Here is a 25,824-nt window from a genome sequence, read left to right as displayed (position 1 = left end):
AGTGTGCACCAACCCCTCTCGCTCTCCAGGCTTCAGGGATAGCTTCCTGAAGCCAGGAGAGCAAGACTGTCCTGGCTTCAGCAGAGAGGGAGAGCTGCGCAGCGCCCCTTCAGCCAAGCGGGAGGAGAAATGGAAGGGGCTGCTTTGCTGGAGGGGCGCTGAGCAGAGAGAGAGAGATTTTCCCCCCTTGTTCTCCCCCTCTAAAACAAGGTGCGTCCTGAGGTCCAGTGCATCCTATAGAGCAAAAAATACGGTGGGTGCGTCCTATGATCCAGTGCGCCTAATAGAGCGAAAAATGCAGTACTTCCTTTGCTTGTCTCGTGCAAATGCCACATAACAGGGACACCTGGCTTTACGCCCACTTTCCATCATGCTTTATTTAAAAGTCCACAGCAACAGGGCAGGAGCCATGGTTGGGGGTCTACCATGTCAATTCTTGGGACCTGCCAGCGTATAACAAGCAACAAGTCCAGAAGCAAATGCTGCAAGTTTTTCTTTTCTTTTCAGGCGTAAGGTCAAAGCTTAAACACACTTTGCAAGGAGATGGAAATTCAAGAGGCACCGAAGTTCTTTGGGCTCAGCAGAGGAGAGGATGGGAAGGGCAGCAATGGGGAAAGAAGGATGATAAACGCAGAGAGGCATAGACCCAGCCGAAGGAAGCCCAGTCCACTGGTAAGAATGAGGCCTGATTTGAGAGCAAAATCTTGAAGCCCTTGGGCGAGGGCCAGGAAAGGGAAGAAGACCGCTCCCCTCTCCCTGAGCAGCCAGAGAGACCAGCTTGCGCAAGAGCACAGTGGCGGGGGAGGGAAGATTTGGTCTCCACTCAACGCGGGATGATGCAGAGCTTGTAGAAGGGCGGGATGGTGGCAAAGCCGGACTCCTGGGGGGTTGTGTCAATGTCCTTGGGGTCCACAAGGGGCTTCAGCCGGAATCTCTGCAGGGTGGTGGTGAAAAAGAGGAAGAGCTCCATTCGGGCCAGCGTTTCACCCAGACACACCCGTTTCCCTGCAAGGCGAAAGGGAGAAGAATCAGCAGGGAGGAAAGACATGGGTTTTGGGGTTAGAGGCCAGGTTTCGGTCAAGTCCAACGTCCTTGGGGCGTGAATAGAACAGCTGAAATCCATGTGAATGGAGGGAGGGGAGTTTTCCTCTCTTATAGGACTAAAACCCTGTTGTTGTTCTTGTGGTTTTGGCAGATCTTTCTGTGTGAGTGTGTGTGTCATCTAGTGAAACTTAGGGACAGGAGATCTAGGATGGCAAAAGGAAGTATTTCTTCAGACTGTGGATGTAAAATGGGCTTATAGATTCATAGAATCGTAGAGCTGGAAAGGAACCAATTGTCTCCCCCACTCCAACCCCAGACTTGTCCCTTACTTTGACCGACCAAAGTTGGCAGCCCCACCTACAACCAATTACTTCCTTCCAGCAGATTTTGCGCATATATTTTTTATTAACGTCTCCCCATTCCTTTGCACATTTATTTATTATGGTGCGTGTTAGGGAGTAGGGTATGTGTAAACACTACCAACGACCAAGTAAAAGCCATAGTGCAATGAAGGTTTGTTTTCTGTAGGAGACCCAGGTTCACTGTTAGTTTGTTGCCACTGTGCAGTTCTTGGAGTCACAAGACTCTGTTTACATTCCAGAGATTACATACTGTTGGAAGTCTCACGGGAGACGGATGTGACGTTACTGGTTTCCTGTTCCTTTGTTTATTGGTTGCTCTCTGCTCTCACAGAGAGAGGATATGTTTCTTTTCTGTCTGCGTAGCTTAGTAATAAAACTCTTAGCATGTAGCTCATGCTATCTCAGCTCCTTCCCTGTGTTGGATACTCTGCGGAATGGGGAACGTGCTTGGAGCCTTATCAGAGGCTCAGGTCGTTAATTACATCGGAGAAGGGCGATTCCGGAAGAGTCGCTCGGTCGAACGCAAGTCCGACATTCACAACTTCAAAAAGTGAAGGAGGAGAGGATGGGAGAGGTTCTCATTTCCAAAATAAAAATTAAAAAAGTGTTTAAGACAGGCTTCCTCAACCTCAGCCCTCCAGATGTTTTTGGCCTACAACTCCCATGATCCCTACCTAGCAGAACCAGTGGTCAGGGATGATAGGAATTGTAGTCTCAAAACATCTGGAGGGCCAAGGTTGAGGAAGCCTGGTTTAAGAGGAGGCCTCGGTCCAGTATACCTGAAGGAGCATCTCCACCCCCATTTTTCTGCCCGGACACTGAGGTCCCGTGCCAAGGGCCTTCTGGCGGTTCCCTTGCTGGAGAAGCCAAGTTACAGGGAACCAGACAGAGGGCCTTCTTGGTAGTGGCCCCCGCCCTGTGGAACGCCCTCCCAACAGATGTCAAAGAGGAAAACATCTACCAGACCATTAGAAGACATCTGAAGGCAACCCTGTTTAGGGAAGCTTTTAATGTTTAATAGAGTATTGTATTTTAATATTCTGTTGGAAGCAGTCCAGAGTGCCTGGGGAAACCCAGCCAGATAGTCGGGGTATAAATAAATAAATTATTATTGTTGTTGTTGTTGTTGTTGTTGTTGTTATCATCTACCTGAGGAGAATGGCATGAAAGCGTCATTCTTCTTGAAGCGCCCATTCTCATCCAGGAAGTTCTCTGGGTTGAAAGCAAATGGGCTTTTAAACTTCTTGGGGTCGAACAGGACAGTGTGGAGCACAGGGTAGATTTCTGTCCCCTAGGAAAAAGAGGGAGAGAATATTGAGGTCAGAATTGCAAAGATTCAGGGAAAGTTGAGAGAGAGAAGTTCTCCACCACTTCTCTCAACTGGTGGATTGCCAGCCACATTCAGCCACCGGCCAACTCCTCCCTGTGACATCTACAGACTGGCCTGCCTGAATGTGAAGGCACCACGTGGGTAGCTGACCCACAGAAATCTCATGCAATCTGGTCAAACGGTCAGTTGATCTACAGGTCCCCGTCCCCCCACTCTACAGAAGCATCACTGTGGGCATCCGTCTGGGGTCAGGGAGGCATTCCACCTCTGGCTGTAGTTCAGCTTAAGCCAAGAGGAGGTCCAGCCTTGCCATTAGGCAGAGTGGGCCAGCTGCTTCAAGCGGCATGTCTGGAGGGTGAGGACTAGAGGCCAGGTGTTGGAGGACAGATGTCCCCCCATCATAGCTGTCAACCGTCCCTTATTTGGCAGGAAAGTCCCTTATCCCAGCGCCGTGTCCCGCTGCTGTCCCTTATTGATGATGTCCCTTAAATTTCCCGGGTTTCAAAGGAAGCAGCTCCTCTCCCTCCCTCCCTGCTGGCCAGGGAGGAGGGAGGCTCCAACTGTGTTGCTTGGCTGCTTTGCTCACCCAATAAGGAGTGTAAGAACGACTGGGGGGTGGAGCATGCATGCCTTGTGCCGATCAAATCGGCCGCGTTGCCTGGGGACTCGTCTTTGCTCCGCTTCCCAGCGGAGAGGTGACGGTGGTTTCCCTTGCTGCATCCCCTTTGCCGGGTTGCTGCGCTGTGGGAAGCACCGCTTGAGGCTTCGTTTGGCTGCTGGCTGGGCTTTCTGCCTTTGGCTCGGAGGGGCTCAGAAGTTGAACATACCTGTGCTCTGAAAATCCCTTATTTTGGCTGCTGATCCCTTATTTTCGAGGCTCCTGATCCCTTATTTTCAAATCTGTAAGTTGACCGCTATGGTCCCCATGCACCCTGCAAACTAGCTGAGACTTTACCAGCTGGGCCCCGGTCATCCTTTGAGGATTGGCTGTTGTGTTGTTGTTGCTTTTAAGTACTATGTTGGCAGCTTTTGCCAACCTGGTGCCCTGTAGATGTTTTGAAATGCAACTCTGGTCAATCCCAGCCAGCATGGCCATTCGAGACACCTAGACAGCACTAGGTTGGTGCAGGCTGCTTAGCGGATTGGCAAATCTTTAAGACTCTCCTGGAGGGCGTCCAGTCCTTTTCCTTTGCCAAATACCCGCCAATAGCAGGAGCCAACATCACCTCATCCTGGCTCCAACAGGTTGATTCTGTGCCGGATGAAGACTCAACTCTTGCAGTTGTGGGCAGATGTTGGTGGCAAGGCACAAATCTGTGAATGTTGCTAAAGCCACTTCCGACCTCAGGAGGCTGGCTTGCAGCCCCGCGCGATCTGGGGAATCCCCAGGCCGCGTCTTCCCCTAGCCAGCCAATCGGCTGTCTTGGGGTGTGTGGCTTGCCCCATTTAAGGCAAGCACGGTCCTGGGATCGCCCACTTTGGACCGCTCAGCTGCCTGGCTTCCCACCCACCCGCCCTTCAAGGTTTCTCTTTTGCCCTTGCTATGGACCTCGGTTGGTTGCCGTTAAGGGGCCTGGTAGGAATTTTTTCCACTTGGCAAATTGGCACCGGCCATTTGGTTTTTTGCCTACCTTGTAGCAAATCGTCACAACTTCCCTGGGATTGGCGGTTAGGCACTGGTAGGGGTATTGTTATGCAGATCTGTTGTGGGGGAGGAGCGCCATCACCACCCCCAAATATTGAAGGGTAGTCTGGTAAAGGATTCCGGGGGGCGTTGCCTCGTCCGAAGCCTATGGAGGTCAGGGCCCGACCCCGGGGGAGTTACCTAGTTGATGTGCATCAGCAGGGCTCCCCCCGCTGGTGTTAACCCTTCCCAGTCTTCATGCAAACAGGCTGAAGCCAGATAGTCTGATAGGACCAATGCCTAAGCGAATACCGCTTTTACCTGTAACCAATAAAGTTGTGGCCAATTTTAGCCCATTAACCTTAATTATGGTGTCATGTGTCGTACTTTCCACTGGTGGGAGGCGGGAACTCGCCACGCAATCTCTTTTAAACAACAAGAACAACAACCCATTGTCTTGTGTCCCAGACACTTTTTATCCCCCCTGCCCCACAACTGATACCTTAGGGATGACGTAGCCTCTGAATTCAGTGTCGCGCATCACAGAGTGGGCCACGTTCATGGGGATGAGGTCACTGACCCTCTGCACTTCGTGGATGACAGCGTCCACATAAGGCATCTGGCTCCGGTCTTCAATGTTGGGGGCACGGTTCTGGCCAATCACTTGGTCAATCTCCTGGTGCATTTTTGCTGTCCAATGCATTTAGATCAGAGAAGGGTCAGAAAATCAGAGTCGGAAGGGACCACAAGGGTCATCTAGCCCAACCCGCAGTAATGCAGGAATATTTGGCCCAACATGGGGCTTGAATCTATGACCCCGAGTCTCGTAGTCCACTGCCTGAGCTATCCGTTTACAGTGGTACCTCTGGATGCGAACGGGATCCGTTCCAGAGCCCCGTTCGCAGACACGATGGTGCGTCTGCGCATGCGCGGGTTGTGTTTTGCCACTTCCGTGCATGCACATGGCATCATTTTGAGCATCTGCGCATGCGTGAGCGGCGAAACCCGGAAGTAGCTCCATTACTTAAGGGTTTTCGCGGAGCGTAACTTGAAAACACTCGACCTGAAGCACATCTAACCCGAGGTATGACTGTACCTAAGATTTCTAGCACCAAAACGCAGTTCAGTTTTCAGCTTGAACCTAGCTAAATGTTTATTTATTTCTCCAGACTCGAGGCAGCTTATGCAAATTAAAACAAGACAGGTAAAATAAAAATTACAAAAAGCTAAAAGCATATGAGAAGGTAACCATTTAATAAATGATTAATTCTGCCATGTGACCGAGATGAATAAACACCCAGCGATAAAAGATAAGGGGAGAGGATTTACCCCAGCAAATTATTTGTCAAAATTACAAATACCCAAATACAGACGGTCATTTACCCTCGCTAGATTCAACGTGCTGCCATCTGCCTTATTGCAGGGCAGATTCGAGGGTAAACCATACAATGGTACCTCGGGTTAAGTACTTAATTTATTCTGGAGGTCAGTACTTAACCTGAAACTGTTCTTAACCTGAAGCACCACTTTAGCTAATGGGGCCTCCTGCTGCCGCCGCGCCGCTGGAGCACAATTTCTGTTCTCATCCTGAAGCAAAGTTCTTAACCTGAAGCACTATTTCTGAGTTAGCGGAGTCTGTAACCTGAAGCGTATGTAACCTGAAGCGTATTTAACCCAAGGTACCACTGTACGTGGAACGAGTCTGCCCCTGCGACTTGATGGAGGTAGAAACTGTCTCTCATGTCTTCTTACGCTGCAGTTTCTATGGGGATATATGCTTGGTATTTATCACTCCTGTTATACAAAAATCTCCAAATGGGTCCGAACTTCAATGTCTAAACCTCCTGATAGAGGACAAGGACCTAGAGATCACGCTAAGGGTGGCCAAATTCTGTGCGACTGCCATAAAACTTAGGGAACAAGCTGTATTACCAAAATGATTAAGGTTTTAAATGACAATTTTAGGTTATATTTTAGTGATCAAGATTTAATATATATTTTTAACTGCGGCTATATCTGAATTGTCTCTGTTATACCCAATTCCAATTCAATGTATTCCTGTTGCGTTTTATGATTTTCCTGATATTGTAAGTGAGCCGGAACTGATCTGTGGCCGTAATAATAAAATTCAACTCAATTCAATAATTAATTCAACTCAGATGGAATTAAAAATCAATCCTTAAAAAAAAAACAACCCAAGTCTATTAAAATACAGGGAATAAAAACAGCATGTATAAAAAGCCCTGCTGGGTCAGGCCAGAAGCATATCTGCCTCCAACAGTGAAAGTACAGCATAGCCATCGTGATTAAGAGCCATGGTTTGTCTTATTCTCCATGGGTTGGTCTAGTCCTCTTTTAAATCTGTCCCAGTGGCCATCACAACATCTTGTGTCGGTGAGTTCCATAGTTCATCACTGTGTTATCTCCCAACTTTCAGCTTCACTGGATGGCTCTGTTGGGTTAGAACTGTTCCTACCCACTTTCTCCACACCAAGCCTAACTTTACACACCTCTGTCTTACCCCCCCCCTTACTTACTCACTCCCCCCCCCAACAGGCTAGGTTGGGCTTTAATCAGCATGGCGGCAGTGTGCTGGTTCCCTTCCTTACCTTGCACTTCGGGGTGTTTCATCAGAAACAGAAACCCGTATCTCAGGGTGGAGCTGACGGTCTCCGTCCCAGCAAAGAACAAATTGAGTGTGGTGAGTTCTAGGTTCTTGGTGTTGAATTCGCTGGACGGGTTGCCTTTCTCCTGGAGACAAACAGGAAGCCAATGTCATCAGGATTCCACCAAGGGGGTGAGAAGAAGGGGGAGTTGGTTTCAGGGCTGCTGCCTCTGGTATAGTCCTTTGATGGAAGAAGGACGTCACTTGTCTGATGGGGGTGAAGAGAAACTAGGCAAGCTGGACACATGTCACCCCATCAGATCATTAATGATAATGGTGATAAATTTCTTATGCCCCACCGATTGGACTGGGTTGCCCCAGCCGCTCTGGGTGGCTTCCAACAAAAATACAGGAAAACCAACAACAACCATTGAAAGCTTCTCAAACTAGGGCTGCCTCCAGATGTCTGTGAAAAATTATATAGCTGTTGAACTCTGACGTTTTCCAGGAGGGCTTTCCATGGGGTGGGTGTGACTATCAAAAAGGTCTTCTGTATGTTAGAATTCCTGCTCCGTGAATGCAGTCATGGGATTGTTGTCTATCACATGATGGTGGATGTTTTGACTCCACCGAGTGGGAAGTGAGGGAGACAGGATATTTGTGTTCCTGTGTTCCGTGAAGTGGGACTATTGTCCTTTGTTCTTTTCCTCTTTGCTGTCTGATGCTAGAGAGAGAGGGAGCCATGTTGCAGTGCTCCGTGTGAGTTTATATGTAAATAAAGTAGATTAGCCAAAATGCTGAGTTGCTGAGGTCTGGCACGCGAACTGGAGTTGCGGGCTTCATAGCCCCAACACGCGAGCGGTGGCTGGAACCCAGCCCCCGCGCAATTGGGGGGATTCCTGGCCGCTTCACCTCCTGGCCAGCCAAATCGGCTGGCTCTGGGGGCGTCGCCTGCCCTATATTAACCAGGACGTGGCCAGGGATCTCCCTCTTTGCCGCCTGCCAGCTGTTCCTGCTTTTCCCACCCTCCCGCCCTATAAGGTTTTTGACCTTGCTATGGACCTTGGTTGGTCGCTGTTGAGGGGCCTGGTAGGAATTTTTCCACTTGACAAATTGGCACCAGCCACTTAGTTTTCGCCTCGTAGCAAATCATCACAACTTTCTTGGTATCGGTGGTTAAGCATTGGTATTGCTCTGTAGATGGAAGGGGGGGTTACTCCATCACCTGCCCCGCATATTGAAGGGTAGTCCGATAAAGGATTCCAGGGGGCATGGCCCTGTTCGAAAGCCTAAGGAGGTGAGGGCCTAAGGCACGCCCCCTAGCGGTGACCCCAGGAGAGTTCCTAGTTGATGTGCATCAGCAGGACTCCCCCTGCTGGTGATTAACCCTTCCCGGACTTCTAGCGGACGGGCTGAAGCCGGATATAGTCAGTTAGGACCAATGCCTAAACCAATACCGCTCATCACCTGTAACCATCACCTGCACACTCTAGGTTCACCAGTGACTGAAATGGTGGCACACCTGATCATGAAGCATTTGCAGAGTGTATTATCAGCAAGGTGTGCTAGCAAGCAGCAGAATCTGCAGAGCCCCTGTGGCAGTCCAGAGATCGCATCACTTTATAAGTGATGCGCGACTTAGTGAGCCTTGTGTGAACCCTATAGCTTCCTGTGGAAATCCCACCTCATGTCATATGCCAACAGGGTACCTTTTCCATCTGGATGAGGAAGCAGTCAATGAAGTCACGAGGGGCATTGAGGTCAAGGGTCTCCTTGTTCTTCTTCACTCTCTTGGCAATGTAGGCTCTCATGTCTTCCAGAATGTCATAGATCTTGGTGTGTGGCCCTGGAAAGTACTTCAGAATGCTGGCATACATGTCATAGAACTGCAAGAAGAAAGAAAAGGCACCGGCAGCTGACCAGGAATGCCTCCTGAGGGTCAGGAAAGCTTCCTTGCAAGCCAAGGAGGCCCCACTAGATGATAAGTAGCTGTAATAAACTACGGCTGGCTTTCAGACCCTTGTCCAGACTGGTGCCCTTCTGCTCTCCACATGAGCTTAGACTCCAAATCCCATCAGGCACAGAGCACAGCCCACAAGGCCAATGCTCAGGGATGATTAAGATGATGGGCGCTCCATTCCAACAATATCAGGAGGGTGTCTGATTGGGAAATGGATTTGTGCTCTGTCTGCTTTGAGACTGGGTACCTGAGACCACGCGGTGCTCATCTCCCGGAAGCTGTCATTCATCATCTTCATCAGGGCCTGGAAATCCTTCTCTTCATAGTCAAAGCGGTCGCCAAAGACGATGGAGCAGATAACGTTGGAGACGGCACGGCTGAGGGTGAAGGTGGGGTCGAAAGGCTTCTCTGCAATGCCAGGGAAGGAAGACGCATTGTGCTGAAGGGGCCAAGATATCTTTGGAAGTGTGAGGAACTGTGGAACACCTGCAAAGTCCTCTCCCAAACTATTCTCAAAAGATCATCTGCAGTCCCTAACCAGAACTTAAGACACCTATTGCTGACCAGGCTACTAGAATGAAGACCTTCTCTGGCTATGGAGCAGCCTTCCCAGAGAGCTCGCTCAGTGCTATCATTATGGTCTTATTTTGCATCTGGTGAACGTCTTTTTACTCACCCAGGCCTTTTAAACAATTTGTCCTTTGGCCCTGAGCCTCCCAACCATGTTTCATTGCATATTTGTTACAGAGAACTATTCCGAACTCTACTTTTATTGGTTAATAGTTTTATGCATGTTAGGGACGTGGGTGGTGCTGTGGGTTAAACCACAGAGCTTAGGACTTGCTGATCTGAAGGTCGGCAGTTCGAATCCCCATGACAGGGTGAGCTCCCGTTGCTCGGACCCCTGACCCTTAGCTCCAGTCGTGGCCGACTCTGGGGTTGCGGTGCTCATATCGCTTTATTGGCCGATGGAGCCGGCGTACAGCTTCCAGGTCATGTGGCCAGCAGGAGTATGCCACTTCTGGTGAACCAGAGCAGCGCACGGAAACGCCGTTTACCTTCCTGCCGGAGTGGTACCTATTTATCTACTTGCACTTTGATGTGCTTTTGAACTGCTAGGTTGGCAGGAGCAGGGACCGAGCAACGGGAGCTCACCATGTTGCGGGGAATCGAACCGCCGACCTTCTGATCGGCAAGTCCTAGGCTCTGTAGTTTAACCCACAGCGCCACCCGCGTCCTCCTTTATCTCTCCTTATCCGTTATTTTGGGGGCAATGTATATGCTCTTTCCTCCCTGCCCGTTATCCTTCTGGAGCCCAGAAATTGTCATTGCCTTTGGGACAAAAAGGCTTCCCTTCCCCAGCCTGCCTGGGCTTCGGAGCTCGTGCTTCTGCCCAGCCTGGTGGGGCTGACCTCCTCCTCCCTGCCCTTCACTTGGCCTACTCACGGTTGGTCTTATGAAATTCCTCCAGCAGGAACTGAGCTTCCTCTCGGATCCGATCCTCAATTGTTTTTTTCCCCATGCCAAAATTCCTCAAGACGGTGAGGGAGAAGCGTCGCAGCTGCTTCCAGCGCTCTCCCTCAGAAAACACCACCCCTGCAGGTATGGGGAGGAGAAAGGGGAGAGGGATTGAATAGCAGCCAGGAAACAGCAGACACAAGACTCCTGTGTTGCAAGTTAGACCACCCTGGGTTCTTCCTCCTCACCATAACCATCAAAGGTCCTTTGCAGCGTGGGGTTGGTTTTCCTTCCGCTAAATTCTTCTGCCTTGTCTATCAGGGCCTCCTTCACAGCTTCATGCCCACAGAGGACCACAATCGGGCGATTTCCAAAGTAGACGGTGAACACTGGGCCGTATTTGTCGCGCAGCTGCACAGGAGAAAGGCCAAAGGCTACTTTTTAAAATTTAAAAAACAGAACAGTCTTTAATCCACTGCTTCTTTTTCTTACAATTCATTGGCACTCTTACAAAAGCCGACAGCATAAATGCTGGAATCAGGCTGGGCCTTTGTCTGATCCAACAGGGCGGTTTGAACATTCATCTCTGTGTTAAAATATGTTCACTGAATTCCCTCAGACTCTTATTTTGTGGGAAGGAGAGATATGCCAGGCAGGAGGCTTTCGGCACATGCTCAGAGGGCCTCTGCCTGCCACCAAAATGCACTTTATCAAGCAAGGGGACAAAATGCATGAAAGCAAGCTTCCATTCCTGTTTTGATAAAATTTTGAGACTGGTATGTCTCACACAGACTGGCTCTGCAAGTGTCAAGATGCTCATGGGACAGTTCTGCAAGGTTAAATGTCATTTCTGACTAAACCCTCTTGTGGTGTGTGGACAGAATTAGTTTTAATGTTGTCTTTTGAAATGGCTCTGACCCAGAAGGCTCTAAAACGTGACTCTAGGCTGAAAATGCAACTCTAGGCTTCATCCACAGAGGTTTAGTCTCCAGATCAAGGGAAGTCATAGTACTGCTTTATTCCACCTTGTTCAGAGCCCACCTGGAGTCCTATGTCCAGTTTGGGGCACCACAGTTTAAGAAGGATCTTGACAAGCTGGAAGGCGTGCAGAGGAGGGCAACTAAGATGATCAAGAGTCTGGAAGACAAGACTTATTTATGAGGAATGGTTGAGGGGCACGTTTAGCCTGGAGAAAAGAGCACCAGGAGATGAGATGATAGCTTTCTTCAGACACAGCTATCACATGGAAGATGCAACAAGCTTGTTTCTGCTGCTCTTGGAGGGCTAGGGTTTGGACTGATTGATTCAGACTGCAAGAAAGGATATTCCAACTCACAATTGCGTGCCCAGGCGGAGACCCCCCGACTCCCAAGAGACCACCAGAAGGAATGAAAACTCATGACAACGTGTTATGGGATTAAAATTGGCCACAACTTTATCAACCCTTTCAGATGTAGGAAAACCTTAGCTTAGGCATTGGGCGTGTACCCCTCCCAGTCCCCTGGTCACTGGACTGAGGCACATTGGGGTTAATCAGATCCAGGTAGTGGACACCGCAAGACGTCTGTTCGTGCAGACAGCCCCTTTTCCGCACAACGCAGAGGAGTTTACTGACAACCTTTCAGCGTATGTCCAGTGACTCCCTTTTCAAAAAAAAAAAGCCTTTAATGGGGAACCCTAGAATTACTGCCATGGGGGGGGGGTGAGTCACCACTTCACCCCCCCTCCCATTTAGGGAAGATAGACGAAAGGATTCTGCCCAAGGTATAAAACCGCCAAAGTTGTGACAATTGCTATGGGGAAGGCGAAACCTGCCAATGCTGGAAAAATTCCTTCCCTGTCCTTTAACAGCAACCATCATAAGACCATAACAATGCCCGCTGACCTGGAAGGAAAATGGTTAACCTACAATCAATCCATTAGACAAAGGGAGGGTTTGGGTAGGTGAAGCTCCGGAGCCAACTGCATGCTTACTATTGGCTCCGCCCCCCTTATATTTGTTGGAAACACGCCCGGGAAGGCCACCAACTTCCCAAGACTCAGGCGTATCTCTCCGGTGGTCCTCCCTAGCCGTAAATCTCCCTCAGTCCAGAGAGACTGGTGATAAGCGACCCCTGCTTCCTGAGAGGAGCACACTTGTCTTCTGGCATATCACAGCAGAAGAAAGAGTCAATCGTAATTCTAAAACTGCTTTATTTACAGTCATATATACACAGAATGCCTGTTGTCTTTGTCCATGGTGTTTTCTTGGCAGGGATACTGCACTGGCGTGCCGGTTCCTGCTCCAGGTGGATCATGTTTGGTCAAAACTCTCCACTATGACCTGTACATCTTGGGTGACCTTGCACGCCATAGCTCATAGCTTCTCTGAGTTATTCAAGCCCCTTCGCCATGGCAAGGCAGTGATCCATGAAGGCGTGTGTAGTTAAAGCTATGGTTTTCCCAGTAGTGATGTATGGAAGTGAGAGCTGGACCATAAAGAAGGCTGATTGCTGAAGAATTGATGGTTTTGAATTATGGTGCTGGAGGAGACTCTTGAGAGCCCCATGGACTGCAAGAAGATCAAACCTATCCATTCTGAAGGAAATCAGCCCTGAGTGCTCACTAGAAGGACAGATCCTGAAGCTGAGGCCACCTCATGAGAAGAGAAGACTCTGGAAAAGACCCTGATATTGGGAAAGATGGAGGGCACAAGGAGAAGGGGACGACAGAGGATGAGATGGTGGGACAGTGTTCTCGAAGCTACCAACATGAGTTTGACCAAACTGCGGGAGGCAGTGGAAGACAGGAGTGCCTGGCGTGCTCTGGTCCAGGGGGTCACGAGGAGGCGGACACGACTAAACAACTAAACAACAATACAGTGGTATTGTCCCTTTCTATAATTCTATGAGACCTGGCTCAGAGTCCCACTTCAGGGTTTCATCAGCCAAATGAGCATTCTCACTTATATAGAGCCAAACTCCATATCAGGTGGGAGAATGAATCATCCAACACTTTTATTTTTCTTTAAAGAAGGTGCTGGCAGGGAGGGCAAATTTGGTTAAAGCAGTGGCTGGCATTCCCAGGCACTTAATCCTTTTTTCGTGGATCATTTTGCTGCTCAAAATCCTCCCCACAGCGTGACGAACTGTTTCAAAAGGACTGGAACAAATTTATATTTTACATGAAAGAAAATTGTAAACATTTGAAAACGTTTGTAGGCTTGAATTGAAATGTTTTGTAATGTAAATATAAGGAACTGAGTTACCGATAACAAGGTGAAATACTGGAATAAGATCGAAGGTAAATAAGTGATAATAGAAATGAGAAGAATATAGAAAGATGTGTGGATGTCAGAAAAAGGGAGAGAAGGAGGTTGATGCTCTTATAATGTATTAAGCTATAGAATTATGTAACAAAATGTGAATATGATAAAAGTGGAAAATTCGATAAATATCACTTGAGGGGGGGGGACAAAATCCTCCCAGCCGCCTGATCCATTTCTCTTTGCAGGGGAAAATAAACCACAAGACCTCCAACAAGGGGAGTTATAGCTGCCGTGAGGATCCTGCTGTTGAACAAAAAAGTATGAGTACAAATATTTAAATAAATGGAGACATGTATGAAATATGATGCCAGCAACACCTGAACAAAAAGCCTCATTATGTTGACACACCAGTATTTCATCACCAGGGGAAACATAGCTGAGCATTGAGGGGGGGTGTTGCTTAACAATTTTCACTGTAATGCACAGTTGTTTCTCAAAGGCAAATGGTTAAAGCCAAGCTCAACCCGTCTCCTACTCTATCTCCCAACCTCAATTCCAACCCACCTCAACCAACCCTCTCAACTCTCCTGTCTCTCTTCAAATCCTCTCCTTTTAAACGCTCCCTCCTGGAACCACGGCCAATTGGAGGCTGCCGTTCATGAACCATTTGCTGGCAGGGAAAGAAAGAAATGCTTATTGATCCAACCGGTCCAGCAAAACCAACTTTTTCGTCACACATGGTTTCAAGTCCCATGTTGGGCAAAAGATCCCTGCATTGCCAGGGGTTGGACTGGATGTCCCTAGTGGTCCCCCTTCCAACTTTACAATTCTAGGATTCTATCCAAATTTAGAGTCTCCAAAATGCTGCCTGTTGTTGTTTAGTCGTTTAGTCGTGTCCGACTCTTCGTGACCCCCTGGACCAGAGCACGCCAGGCACTCCTGTCTTCCACTGCCTCCTGCAGTTTGGTCAAACTCATGACCAAATAGTCATTACAAAATTTTGCTGGAACAGAACCATCAGGCATAGGCAAATCCTGTCTCGCCTATTTATTAGAGTTTTCCAAGTCCACAGGTGTTTTTGTTTTGTTGTTGTTTAGTCGTTTAGTCGTGTCCGCCTCTTCGTGACCCCCTGGACCAGAGCACGCCAGGCACTCCTGTCTTCCACTGCTTCCCGCAGTTTGGTCAGACTCATCCTGGTAGCTTCGAGAACACTGTCCCACCACCTCGTCCTCTGTCGTCCCCTTCTCCTTGTGCCCTCCATCTTTCCCAACATCAGGGTCTTTTCCAGGGAGTCTTCTCTTCTCATGAGGTGGCCAAAGTATTGGAGCCTCAGCTTCACGATCTGTCCTTCCAGTGAGCACTCAGGGCTGATTTCCTTAAGAATGGAGAGGTTTGATCTTCTTGCAGTCCATGGGACTCTCAAGAGTCTCCTCCAGCACCAGAATTCAAAAGCATCAATTCTTCGGCAGTCAGCCTTCTTTATGGTCCAGCTCTCACTTCCGTACATCACTACTGGGAAAACCATAGCTTTAACTATACGGACCTTATCGTTAAATGCTGTTTAGTTAAATGCTGCCTACCAGGATGCAAAACAGGTTGGAAAGTTTAAAAAGAAGGGGAGGGTTGTGAAAGATGTAGGATTGCTGTTGAGTTGGGTTTTTTAAAAAAAAGAAAAAAGAAAAAATGCTTTCAGAAGTTAGCAAGAATCATGCTTTGGTTGCTGAGTGCTGAAAGTGCACTTCAACATTTGGTCCTCACAACAACCTTGCAAAGGTAGGCAAGTGGATTTACTACTGTTACTTCTACTCGCAGTAACGCTCTTTTTGCACCTCCCCAGGAAAAGCTGCTCTTTAATGCTGAATCGGAACAAACAGCAATTTGGGTTTTTCGAGGATTGCAGTTTGCTCGATTCCGTAGTAAAGAGCGGGCTTTCATGGGGAAAGCACAGGGCAAAATGGGGAAAGTGTTCAAACAGGGAGCTTTCAAACACAGACCTGTGCCAGGGAAGGGCAGCGCAAAGGTAAGAGTGGGCGAGTCCTAACAGGGGTTTTTGTGTTATTTAACCAAGCTGGCATCAGGCAAACGGGTGAACATACGGATCCAAAGAAAACAGAAGCAAAAGATTACCAAGTGTGTCAACTCTCCTTTTTTAAAATTAAAATTTAATACAATCTCTGCAAAAAACAAACAAACATAGCATTGAGGTTATAGTGTCATTTTACATCATCTTAGAACATTAATGGGTCATTGTAGGCTGTCTACAGACCTGTTTGGAAACGGGTGGGAGAAATTTGCTATCTACTTCCCTTGTGTATGAAAAGAAGGGGAGGCAGGTTTCATCAAAGGTGTCTCTCTTTATAAAAGCTTTTGGACGGACAGGGCAACCGTCATCTAATCTACCCAACTAGAGGCAGGCAGGCAGGGCTACAAGGAGAGAGATGGAGGAAGGTGTTTTGGTGAGAGGCAGAGAGACAGGAATATCCAGAAAGCCACAAAGAAGACACGGAGACGCTTAGTTGGGGAAGCACTGTATTTTGAGCATATTCCTGTGCAAGAGAAAGGGTGCAGATGGAAGAGGAGAGAGATGGAGGCAAACTGAGGCCTCTGTGCATTGCAATTATTTGAATTTCCCTTTGACTCCTGGGTGCTCTGTTCCTAGAAGGGCTAGAGGAGAAATCTGGTTCTGCTTTCATTAGAAGGCTAATCTACCAACCTTTCACTTTCCCAAACCATGCACAAACTGAAGCACACGGATCCAGGTTCTGCAACGCAGATCTCCAGCCAGACAATGACAAATGAAGACACCACAGGAAAGGGTGCATGCAAATGGAAATATTCAGGGAAATCACTAGAAAAAATGTGCACATTAGTCAAAAGGGCATGCAAGGGGGAATGTGTTTATAAGGAGACATTTGCACTAAAACGCTGGTAAATTTCCACGAAGATTTCTTTTTTAAAAAAATAGTTCTCAAATTTCTCCAGAAATACTGAGAACTGAATTTAAGGTTGGAAAACTGAGAAGCAGAGAGCCAAAATTGACTGCACCTTCTGCCCCTGGTTCCCAGAGGCAGTCAACTCACCCTGAGGAGGGATTTCAAAGTTTCTGATGACTTGATCTGCAGGAAATTTCCAATCACCGGGAGCGGCCTGGGTCCAGGGGGCAGCTTCCCATGGCGCGATATGCTCCTCACTGCTGCCGAAATGAGGAGCCAAGTCAAGCAGATGACAAGAAGGAGAGTTACAATGCTGGCCAGGTCCATGATGGAGGTCACTGCCAGTCTGTCCCAGTGCAGACAACTGTCCCATTTTGACAGGGTTCTAGATACTGAATCAAGGCTGGATTTGGCCCCACCTTCTGCATTATGTAACTCCACAAGGCCAACCTGTTGAGAGCTTTAATCCCAATAAACCTATGCCAAAAGTTAATCATCTATTTCCTGGTTATCAGGATTGTGAATATTTGTTCCAGGAGCACGAGAGTTTGTGTCACATTCTTTAAACTTTAAACTTTTTTTATCTAGTGTTTTCTAGTCAAAAGTCACGTTGTCCGCTTTTGAACTCTCCTGATAATTGCTTATTGCTTCCAAAGTTGTTATGAAATTTTATTTTTTGAGGGTGATGCAAGACTAAAAGCCTCCTTTGAGTGGAGGGGCTGGAAGGAAGAGGGATTGGAGAGAGGCCTGGCTGGAGTAGAGAGGGAAACAGCTAGAATCTGAGGAAGGTTGCTCGTGGTTAACGTATTCTATGTTACAGCTAAATAAACATTTGTTTTCAGCTTGCAGTTTCCAGCTTTCTTCACTAATACAAGGAACAACACAGGGGTATCAAAAATGTGGCCTGCTAACTAAAGCGCAGCATACAACAGCTGGATCTCCCAGCAGGGATTTAATGGCAAAAGATTTCTGCATTGCAAGGGGTTGGCCTAGGTGCCCTTAAGAGTCCCTACAATTCTATGATTCTGTGTGCATAGGCCTGGGCTGCAAAACTGCACTTGAAGAAAAACAACTAATGTAGCCATTGGCAAGAAAGTCAAGTGAATCCCACAGAAGTTAAACAATTCTGGAACTAGCAGTAAGATTTATTTGTAGGAGTGCAAATATCCAGAGTATGGGGTCAGGTGGGATTACTATGAGGAATTATAAAATATGCATCAAGCCATTGTGTCCACGATGAATGCATTGTGTTGACTGGGTTTGATACATTGACAATAATTTCTGATCAAATCCCACAAGCCTCTGCATCTCTGGCCATTTCCTCTACTGCCCATTTCTCTTGCTTGTCAAGTCACGTACACAGCCCAGTTGCTTTGCCAGGCATGCATCCTGGGCCATAAAGATAGTGGGCAAGATTCTTTGATGTAGCTTTTCTGATATGTTAATCTCAGCATGTTCATTTTAGGGCCTGGAAATAGTTTCACAGGAAGGTGATAAAGCTCCCTATCCTCCTTGCCATCCTTCCTCCCTCTCCTGTTTACTCCTGTTTGTGATCTCTGGAGTTTCTCTAGTCCTCTTTTATTTACTCTCAGATTATGTATGCATGCTCAGAGTAGTCTTTGTAGTTAAAAGAATTTCTTTTGATCTAACTTTGTCCCCACGTGGGGTTTGTTGAAATGCTCAGAAGAAATCTGATTGGTTCTTACAAACACTCTGCAAAAAGTTCTTTTGTGAATAAAACGACCTGGGCCGAGGGGTGGAGAGACGCAGAGATTATTATATGCACCCTTCCCAGAGTCTTGCTGGTTCAAGCCTCTGTGTGTATTCTTATTAATCAGAGTTCAATCCTTCCTTTACTTTGGGAATATCTCATTTATTTATGAAAATATTTATATACCATTACACCATTAAAATCTTCAAAGCAGATTACAGCAACAAAACATAAAAAAACCATACAATAAAACCATAAAAATTAGAACTTGGCACAGAAGATGCCTGCTGAATCTCTGTTGCCAGTGTTCCACAGGAATGGGCCGAAGATGCCCACATCTCGGTTTCTTGCTCTCCAGTGAGCCTCACCAAATCAGGGAATGATCAGTGGCACTCCTGCAGATGATGACTGGCACTCAAAGGTCACCCAAGTTGAGACCAGGAAAACTTATCCCTGGTGAGGAACTTTGCATGGCTGAAAAGGCCCCATCCCTGCCACTGCCTCCCTGAGTTCACACCACAAGCCAGTGGTGGCACAGTGGTTAGAGCTGGGCTGTCCAACACATGGCCCAAGGGCTAGTCCTCAGCAACACTGGACACACACCGACTGCCACAGCCTTCACGTTGCATTCCCAAACTTGGGTAAGTGAGGAACAGGGCTTTGGGAAGGAGGCGTGAGGGATCTGGCTGTTAGGGATACATTCTTCACAAAACAGATTAATAGTTCCTGAAAAGCACTCCAGAAGTTTCTTCGGCATTTGTGGCCTTGTCGGTTAGGACATTCAAATTTTTGCAGCATAGCAAAAGTACCTGAATTGAGTAAAGGAGTAAAAATGAAAAATTGTTCCGTTTTCCTTGATTGCAATGCATGCAAAGAATCAAAGAGTAAACGTGGGTCTTATCCTAAAAGCAACAGAGTCAGCAAAAGCCAGCATGATGTAGTGGTTAAGAGCGGTGGACTCGTAATCTGGTGAACCGGGTTCGATTCCACGCTCCTCCACATGCAGCTGCTGAGTGACCTTGGGCCAGTCACACTTCTCTGAAGTCTCTCAGCCCCACTCACCTCACAGAGTGTTTGTTGTGGGGGAGGAAGGTGATACGGAAGGGGGGGTACCTTTCTTGGTCCCTCCACCCACCACCAATGGACCCGAGGCGATGACCTCGACGGTTCCCAACTTTCCCCTAACCCCTCAAACCCCACACCGTTGCACAAGCACCACACTGTACCCCTAGTCCTATAAATAAAGGACTTTTCCCTCTTTCTACACGGGCGAAATAAGCCCACCATCTTTTCTTAAGCTTCCCTCTCGCTCCATTTCTAACGTGGGTAGACCGTGTCAAATTGTATCTCCCATAGGCTATAATGGCCACGCTTTGGCCAATCAGAACCGTGCATTCGCCGTGCAGAGCTAGCTCAGCGAGCTCTGCACGCCTCATTTAACCTCTTGACAAGTTGCTGACAGCTCCCTGCTGGGAGAACAATGGAACTGAAACTCCTGAACCCCTGAAAGTGTCAAAATCTGCAACAATGTATCCATTTTACTTCCGACTTCGATTAACAATATGAGAGTGAACTCGAATAAGCTAAAACTTCTAAAATTCATATAAAATCAACCATAGTACCGATTTCCTTCGTTCTGGTGTCAATTGACTCAGCTCCTTCGGGACTCTATGACACCCTACTTGCCTCCATAATCCCTCAAGCGAAGAGTCACGTACACAGGAAGACCCTAATCCGGTCAGATCGTTCTGCCAAGCCCATCCTTCGGGCAATGCCAGGTGGCAGACGATGCATATCTGGACCATTGTTCTAACATCACCGGTACTTAGGAAGTGTTTGTCTATGCATATCTCTCACTCTGCATACTACCCCCTCCCTTCCCTGAAATGCTAATGCGTGTAACCCCACCTTTCTGTAATATATTCATGATGTAAGCTGTGAAACCCAACCTTCCCATAATGTATTCATGACGTTTCTTGCACTGTATTCTGGGACTTGGAGGGAACTTTTAAAAGTTGATGTCACCCCATTCTCGGGGTTCAATCTCGCCTTGAACCTGTTGCACAATAAACTTTGGATCTCCGCATCTTGCTCCTGTCTCCGGCTGAGCTCATTTTCTTCCGCTAGGACCCGCGGACTTAGTCCGACGAGCCGGGTGGCTGAGCAGTCTCGCACCCGGAATTTTACCGTAACAAAGGGGAAGGAGATTGTGAGCCGCTTTGAGACTCCTTAGGGTAGTGATAAAGCGGGATATCAAATCCAAATTCCTCCTCCTCCTCTATTCCATTCTGACCTTTTTCGGCCTTCTTCCGAGTCAGAAGGAGGAGCAAAATATTTCCTTCTTCTAGTAGATTACTACAATCGTTACACATGGGTTTATTTACTGAAACATAAAAGTGAAACTTTCCAAGTAATTAAAAATTTGATTAACTATATAGAGAGAAACAACATGCAGAATTGTAAAAGCGTGAAAACCCCAATGGAAATTGTTTTGTTTTGTTTTTTAAATGAAGGGGAGTGTTCAGAACCTGTGAATCCAGAAACATATCATTCAGTTACTGGAAGTTTGTTATATATTTCACAATGGAGTAGACCTGATTTGTGTTATTCTATTGGAATCCTTAGTAGACTTGTAAGTAACCCCCCCCCCCGAAAATGCATGGAAAGGTTTGAAACATATTCTTCTGACCCTCCAGCTGTTTTGAGACTACAACTCCCATCATCACCAGTTGGACATTAGAGTCCCAAAACAGCCGGAGGGCCAGGTTTGGCCATGCCTGCTCTAGACTGTCACAACATCTCTGAGGTGAATTCAAGGTTCCACAGATGCATAGCTGTCAACCGTCCCTTATTTGGTGGGAAACTCCCTTATCCCAGCGCCGTGTCCCGCTGCTGTCCCGGATTGATGATGTCCCTTAAATTTCCTGGGTTTCAAAGGAAGCAGCTCCTCTCCCTCCCTCCCTGCTGGCCAGGGAGGAGGGGGGCTCCAACTGTGTTGCTTGGCTGCCCGGCCTGCCCCCCGCCGGCCTCCTCTCACCAGCCTCGGCCCCCGGGAGCACCTCCCTGCCGGGACTGGTGGGAGCCTCGGGCCCTTCTGCCGCCATCCTCCTCGCGGCCGCCGAACTGAGCATCTCTGCCTGGGGCCTCCCCTCTACCCGTCGCCACTGCCGCTGCTCCCGCTAGGCCGTACTGCGGCTGCACTGCCGAAGGACCCGGATGAGATGGGCAGCCTAGCGTGGCCTATGAATTGCTGAGGAGCCTTGAGAGGAGAGCGAGGGCAACCATGGAGAAAGCAGTTCAGAGGGGGGAGGAGGAGGCAGGTGTTCCAAGGGCTAATCATAGAGGGGGAAAGCGGAGGAAGGACCGCAAGCACTTCTCCCATAGATTTGTAGTGGTAGACTAGCATAGGTGGTCTGATCTGCGGGTTTACTTCGGGCGCTATTTTCGCCCCTCTCTCTTCCTCCCGCCCCGCCTGATGGAACTGAGAGCTGCAGATGGAGCACGAGAGAAAAGATACAGAACTGCAGCAGCATCTTCATCGCTTGGACTTCGTTTTGCGCAAAAGTGGTTGCTGCTTGTAGTTATTTAATTGCAGTGTTTCATCAGCTGGTGTCTTGAGCAGCAACCTCTGGAAATGAAGGGCTAAAAACCGGCACTACTCTTCAAAATTATCTAGTCCCTTTTAACTTGGTATTTCAGCTGGTTGACTAAAATCCCTTACTTTGGCTGCGGATCCCTTATTTTCGAGGTTGCTGGCCCCTTATTTTCAAATCTGTAAGTTGACAGCTATGCACAGATGGTGTACAAAGGTCTGAATGACTTGGGATGAAAATACTTGCTCCTTTGCCCCTGCCACCAGCAACAGGGCATTTGTTGTTGTTGTTTTTAAGATATTTATTAAATTTTCCAATTTTTTATACAAACAAAAAAAAAGCAAAAAAATTAAAAAAACATATAGTTCATAAAGCATACTTTTCAATAACAAGTTTCTCTGACCTCCTCATACCTCCCCTTCTTGTATTCCATTTAAGATTATTTGTTCAGCAAATCCTTAATTTAAAGCATTACAGCTTATAATACCACCTTATTTTCCAAACCCTTTTTCCCCCCATCCATGTTCCTTTCAGCAACAGGGCATTTGGCCGGGACTTTGGGATGGGCCTTTTCCATGATGGCTCCCCACTTCATTGGGCCTCTCTCCCGCTGGAAATCTAGTTAGCACTTACACACTGCTGGCTTTCAGATGCCCCATTAAAACCTGGCTGTCGATTCTGGCCATTAGGCAGCTCCTGCCACTGTCATTGGATACTGTCTGAGGAGTTCTTTCTGTTGCAAATTTAATGCATTATTAAAGAGTCCCATAGACTGCAAGAAGATCAGACCTATCCATTCTGAAGGAAATCAGCCCTGAGTGCTCACTGGAAGGACAGATCGTGAAGCTGAGGCTCCAAGACTTTGGCCACCTCAGGAGAAGAGAAGACTCCCTGGAAAAGACCCTGATGTTGGGAAAGATGGAGGGCACAAGGAGAAGGGGGCGACAGAGGACGAGGTGGTTGGACAGTGTTCTCAAAGCTACCAGCATGAGTTTGAGCAAACTGTGGGAGGCAGTGGAAGACAGGAGTCCCTGGCGTGCTCTGGTCCAGGGGGTCACAAAGAGGCGGACACGACTAAACAACAACAACAATTTTTTGGTTTTGTGGGATTTAACAGTTAACCACCCCAAAATTTGAAAGTGTGGGGTGGGATATAAATGGGCTGGGGTGGTGGTGGAATGCAGGCTCTTCTGATAATCCCCAGAGGTTCTGGACTTTCTGTGTAAAATTGATCCCATTTTTCTTGCTGTTCTCCAGCTGATTATTTGCTCTCAAGCTGCCGTGATCTGAGTGGCTTCTCCTTTGCCCTGCTTACCTTTCATGGCATACTCTGTTTACCTTTAGCCCTTTCTAGCAAGTGGATGGATTGCATAAAACCTCTGAAGGTTAATCAGTTGTGATAAGCAAATTCAGTCCAGATTTGAGCTGATCTGGCCAGCTGGCACAAAAAGGAGGGAACCTTAAGTGGCTTCCTATTTGAAAAGTAGGGCCAGAAAGGGGAGGGGGATTCCAGCTGGGGTATGCACTGATTGGAAATGAAGCAAAAATGTAGAATCGTAGAGGTGGAAGGAAACATGAGGGTCATCTAAGTCCAAGCTCCTCCAAGGCAGGAATCTTTTGCGCAGCGTGGGATTTGAACCCATGACCCAGACATTAAAAAGTCTCATGCTCTAAAGACTGAGCTTTCCCAGCTGGCCAGCCCTTTGAGGGCACAAACAGGATTGAAAGTGGCCCTGTGCATTAGCCGCCGCAATAACACCAAGAGCACAAACCATGATGGGTGTGCAATAAAAAGGACATCCTGGGCGGGTCCAAAGGCACTTCATTGATTTGTGCCAAAATCGCAATAAGCGCCAAACATCAAGAACAGCCAAGTCTTGAATTTTGAGATAAAGCCTGGGAGGAGTTGTGAGCAGGAGTCATTTCCCTCATTGTCAGGGAGCGTTCCAGCCCCTGTGCCACACCCCCAGGTAGCCAACCAATCAGGTGGAGACTTGGGGGCGGGGTTTTCCTCTCACATGTGGCCGCGGCAGCACTTCCCTTTCATTCCGCTGCTGGTTTTCGTCGGATTTTCGTTCTTGACATTGCTATGGACCTGTGGTTGGTAGCCTTGGTTGTCCAAGGGACCCGGTAGGAATTTTTATCCAACTGGCAAATTGGCACCGGCCACTTGGTTTTTAGCCTAAAAGTAAAGGTAAAGGAACCCCTGACCATTAGGTCTAGTCGTGGCCGACTCTGGGGTTGCAGCGCTCATCTCGCTTTACTGGCCAGCGTACAGCTTCCGGGTCATGTGACCAGCAGGACTAAGCCGCTTCTGGCGAACCAGAGCAGCGCACGGAAATGCCGTTTACCTTTCCGCCAGAGTGGTACCTATTTATCTACTTGTGCTGGCGTGCTTACGAACTGCTAGGTGGGCAGGAGCAGGGACCGAGCAACGGGAGCTCACCCCGCCGCGGCGATTCAAACCGCCAACCTTCTGATCGGCAAGTCCTAGGCTCTGTGCCACCCACGTCCCAGGTTTTTCGCCTACCTCGTAGCAAATCGTCACAACTTTTAGGTATTGGCGGTTAGGCATTGGAATATGTTTGTATATTGGAAGGCAGGGTGTGGCCATCGCCTACCCCTCCACTTTATGGGTGGAGTATGGGTGGAATAAAGGAATCCGGCGGCCGTGGATCCTGTCCGACGCCCTTGCTGGTGGCTAGGGCCATGGCATGACCCCCCGGTGACATCAGGGGGAGCTTCCAGTTTTATTTGCACCAACAGGCTCCTCCCACTGGCGGTTAACCCTTGTTAGACTCACCCCTCCCTGAGGGGATGGAGTCACGCTCTGTTGTTTTATCCAGTGCCTAAGCCAATACCTCTCACATGCTGTAATCAATAAAGTTGTGGCCTTTTTTTAGCCCATTAACCTAACATACTGTGTCCATGTGTCTTTCTTATCCCCAAGGGGGTGACGGGTCCTTGAATCACAAAGCTTCCCTTGCAGAAAGAGAATTTCACACTCCAAGTCTGGTGTGGTAAAATGGGAAATGTTTGCAAAATAGGTAGGGAAATCCACCTGGGCTTTGGGTCTGTCAATCAGCAGCCTTTGGCCTCTTTTGCCAGCTCTTTTCTCACAGTTCTCATTTCAGTGTCTCTCACACCTCCTGGCAACCCAGGAGTGCCCTTAGCATGCCAAATGGCATGAAGGGAGGGTTTGTTTGTACAGTCCTCTACTCCGGTTCCACCCAAGGCTGGATAAACCTGCCTTGTTTTTATCCTCTCCCCGGTCCACTTCCCTCCTTTGAGATTATCCTCCTTATCGGCAAGTCTGGTCAAGAAGAACCGACAGGCCTCAGGAACAGAGCTAACTTTTTTCTTTTCTCTTTTCTTTGTCTGAGAGGGGCCCTTTGGGGGCCACACGTCAGCTGTGTGCATAGCTACCCCAAACACACACACACAACACGAATGTGTGGATCAGCTAAGGAGGGAGACTATGGCCACTTCATGGTCACTAAATGATCCCTCTGGTGATTTGAAAGTTTGTTTTGTTTTGTTTTGTTAGTGAATTTTTTATTGAATTAATTGAAAATACAAACAAAGCAAAACATACAAACATATCAACTAAAGACAAAAGAGGAAAAAAGAGGGGGGAAAGAAAGACGAAAACAAAGCAAAAACAGAGCAAAAGCAAAAATTAAGAACATGAAGATAATAAAAAATAACTATAATAAACACTTAAGACAATTTAAATCATCACCCATACAAAAATAACTTGTACAATTTCTTCTGTTTCTATGTTAGAATTTAGATGTCTATATTCTTCTTCTACAATTGACAGTAATTTATTTTGTAGCAAATACTCTTATTTTATTTCCATCTTTATGTTCCTTTTATATAAATTTTTGTAATAATTTATAAAAATTTCTTTGATTTTTCTGGGGTCAATTATTTCTTCCCCTTGATCTATTACTT

The 25,824-nt window shown here is 47.7% G+C and overlaps 2 protein-coding genes across 2 annotated transcripts in view; both read right to left on the bottom strand.

Annotated features, from left to right (window-relative positions):
• Positions 1 to 351: 351 nt before the first annotated feature.
• Positions 352 to 16,961, bottom strand: LOC128420213 (cytochrome P450 2G1-like). The gene is made up of 9 exons (XM_053401764.1): positions 16,711 to 16,961; positions 10,632 to 10,794; positions 10,372 to 10,521; positions 9,173 to 9,333; positions 8,675 to 8,851; positions 6,970 to 7,111; positions 4,863 to 5,050; positions 2,556 to 2,697; positions 352 to 1,005 (listed from the first exon to the last, which is right to left on the bottom strand). The coding sequence occupies exons 1-9, from the start codon at positions 16,888 to 16,890 to the stop codon at positions 824 to 826; spliced, it is 1,485 nt and encodes a 494-aa protein (XP_053257739.1). The 5' UTR covers positions 16,891 to 16,961; the 3' UTR covers positions 352 to 823.
• Positions 14,439 to 25,824, bottom strand: part of LOC128420217 (zinc finger protein 501-like) — a 169,167-nt gene continuing 157,781 nt past the window's right edge. The window contains exon 2 of the mRNA XM_053401769.1: positions 14,439 to 14,449. The gene's annotated coding sequence lies outside the window, so the exon portion shown is untranslated. The remainder of the gene's footprint in view (positions 14,450 to 25,824) is intronic.

Source organism: Podarcis raffonei, chromosome 8, assembly GCF_027172205.1.
Source record: "Podarcis raffonei isolate rPodRaf1 chromosome 8, rPodRaf1.pri, whole genome shotgun sequence".
Classification (NCBI taxonomy): Eukaryota; Metazoa; Chordata; class Lepidosauria; order Squamata; family Lacertidae; genus Podarcis; species Podarcis raffonei.
Note: the sequence above shows the minus strand (reverse complement) of the source record. Positions and strands in the feature narration are given on the sequence as shown.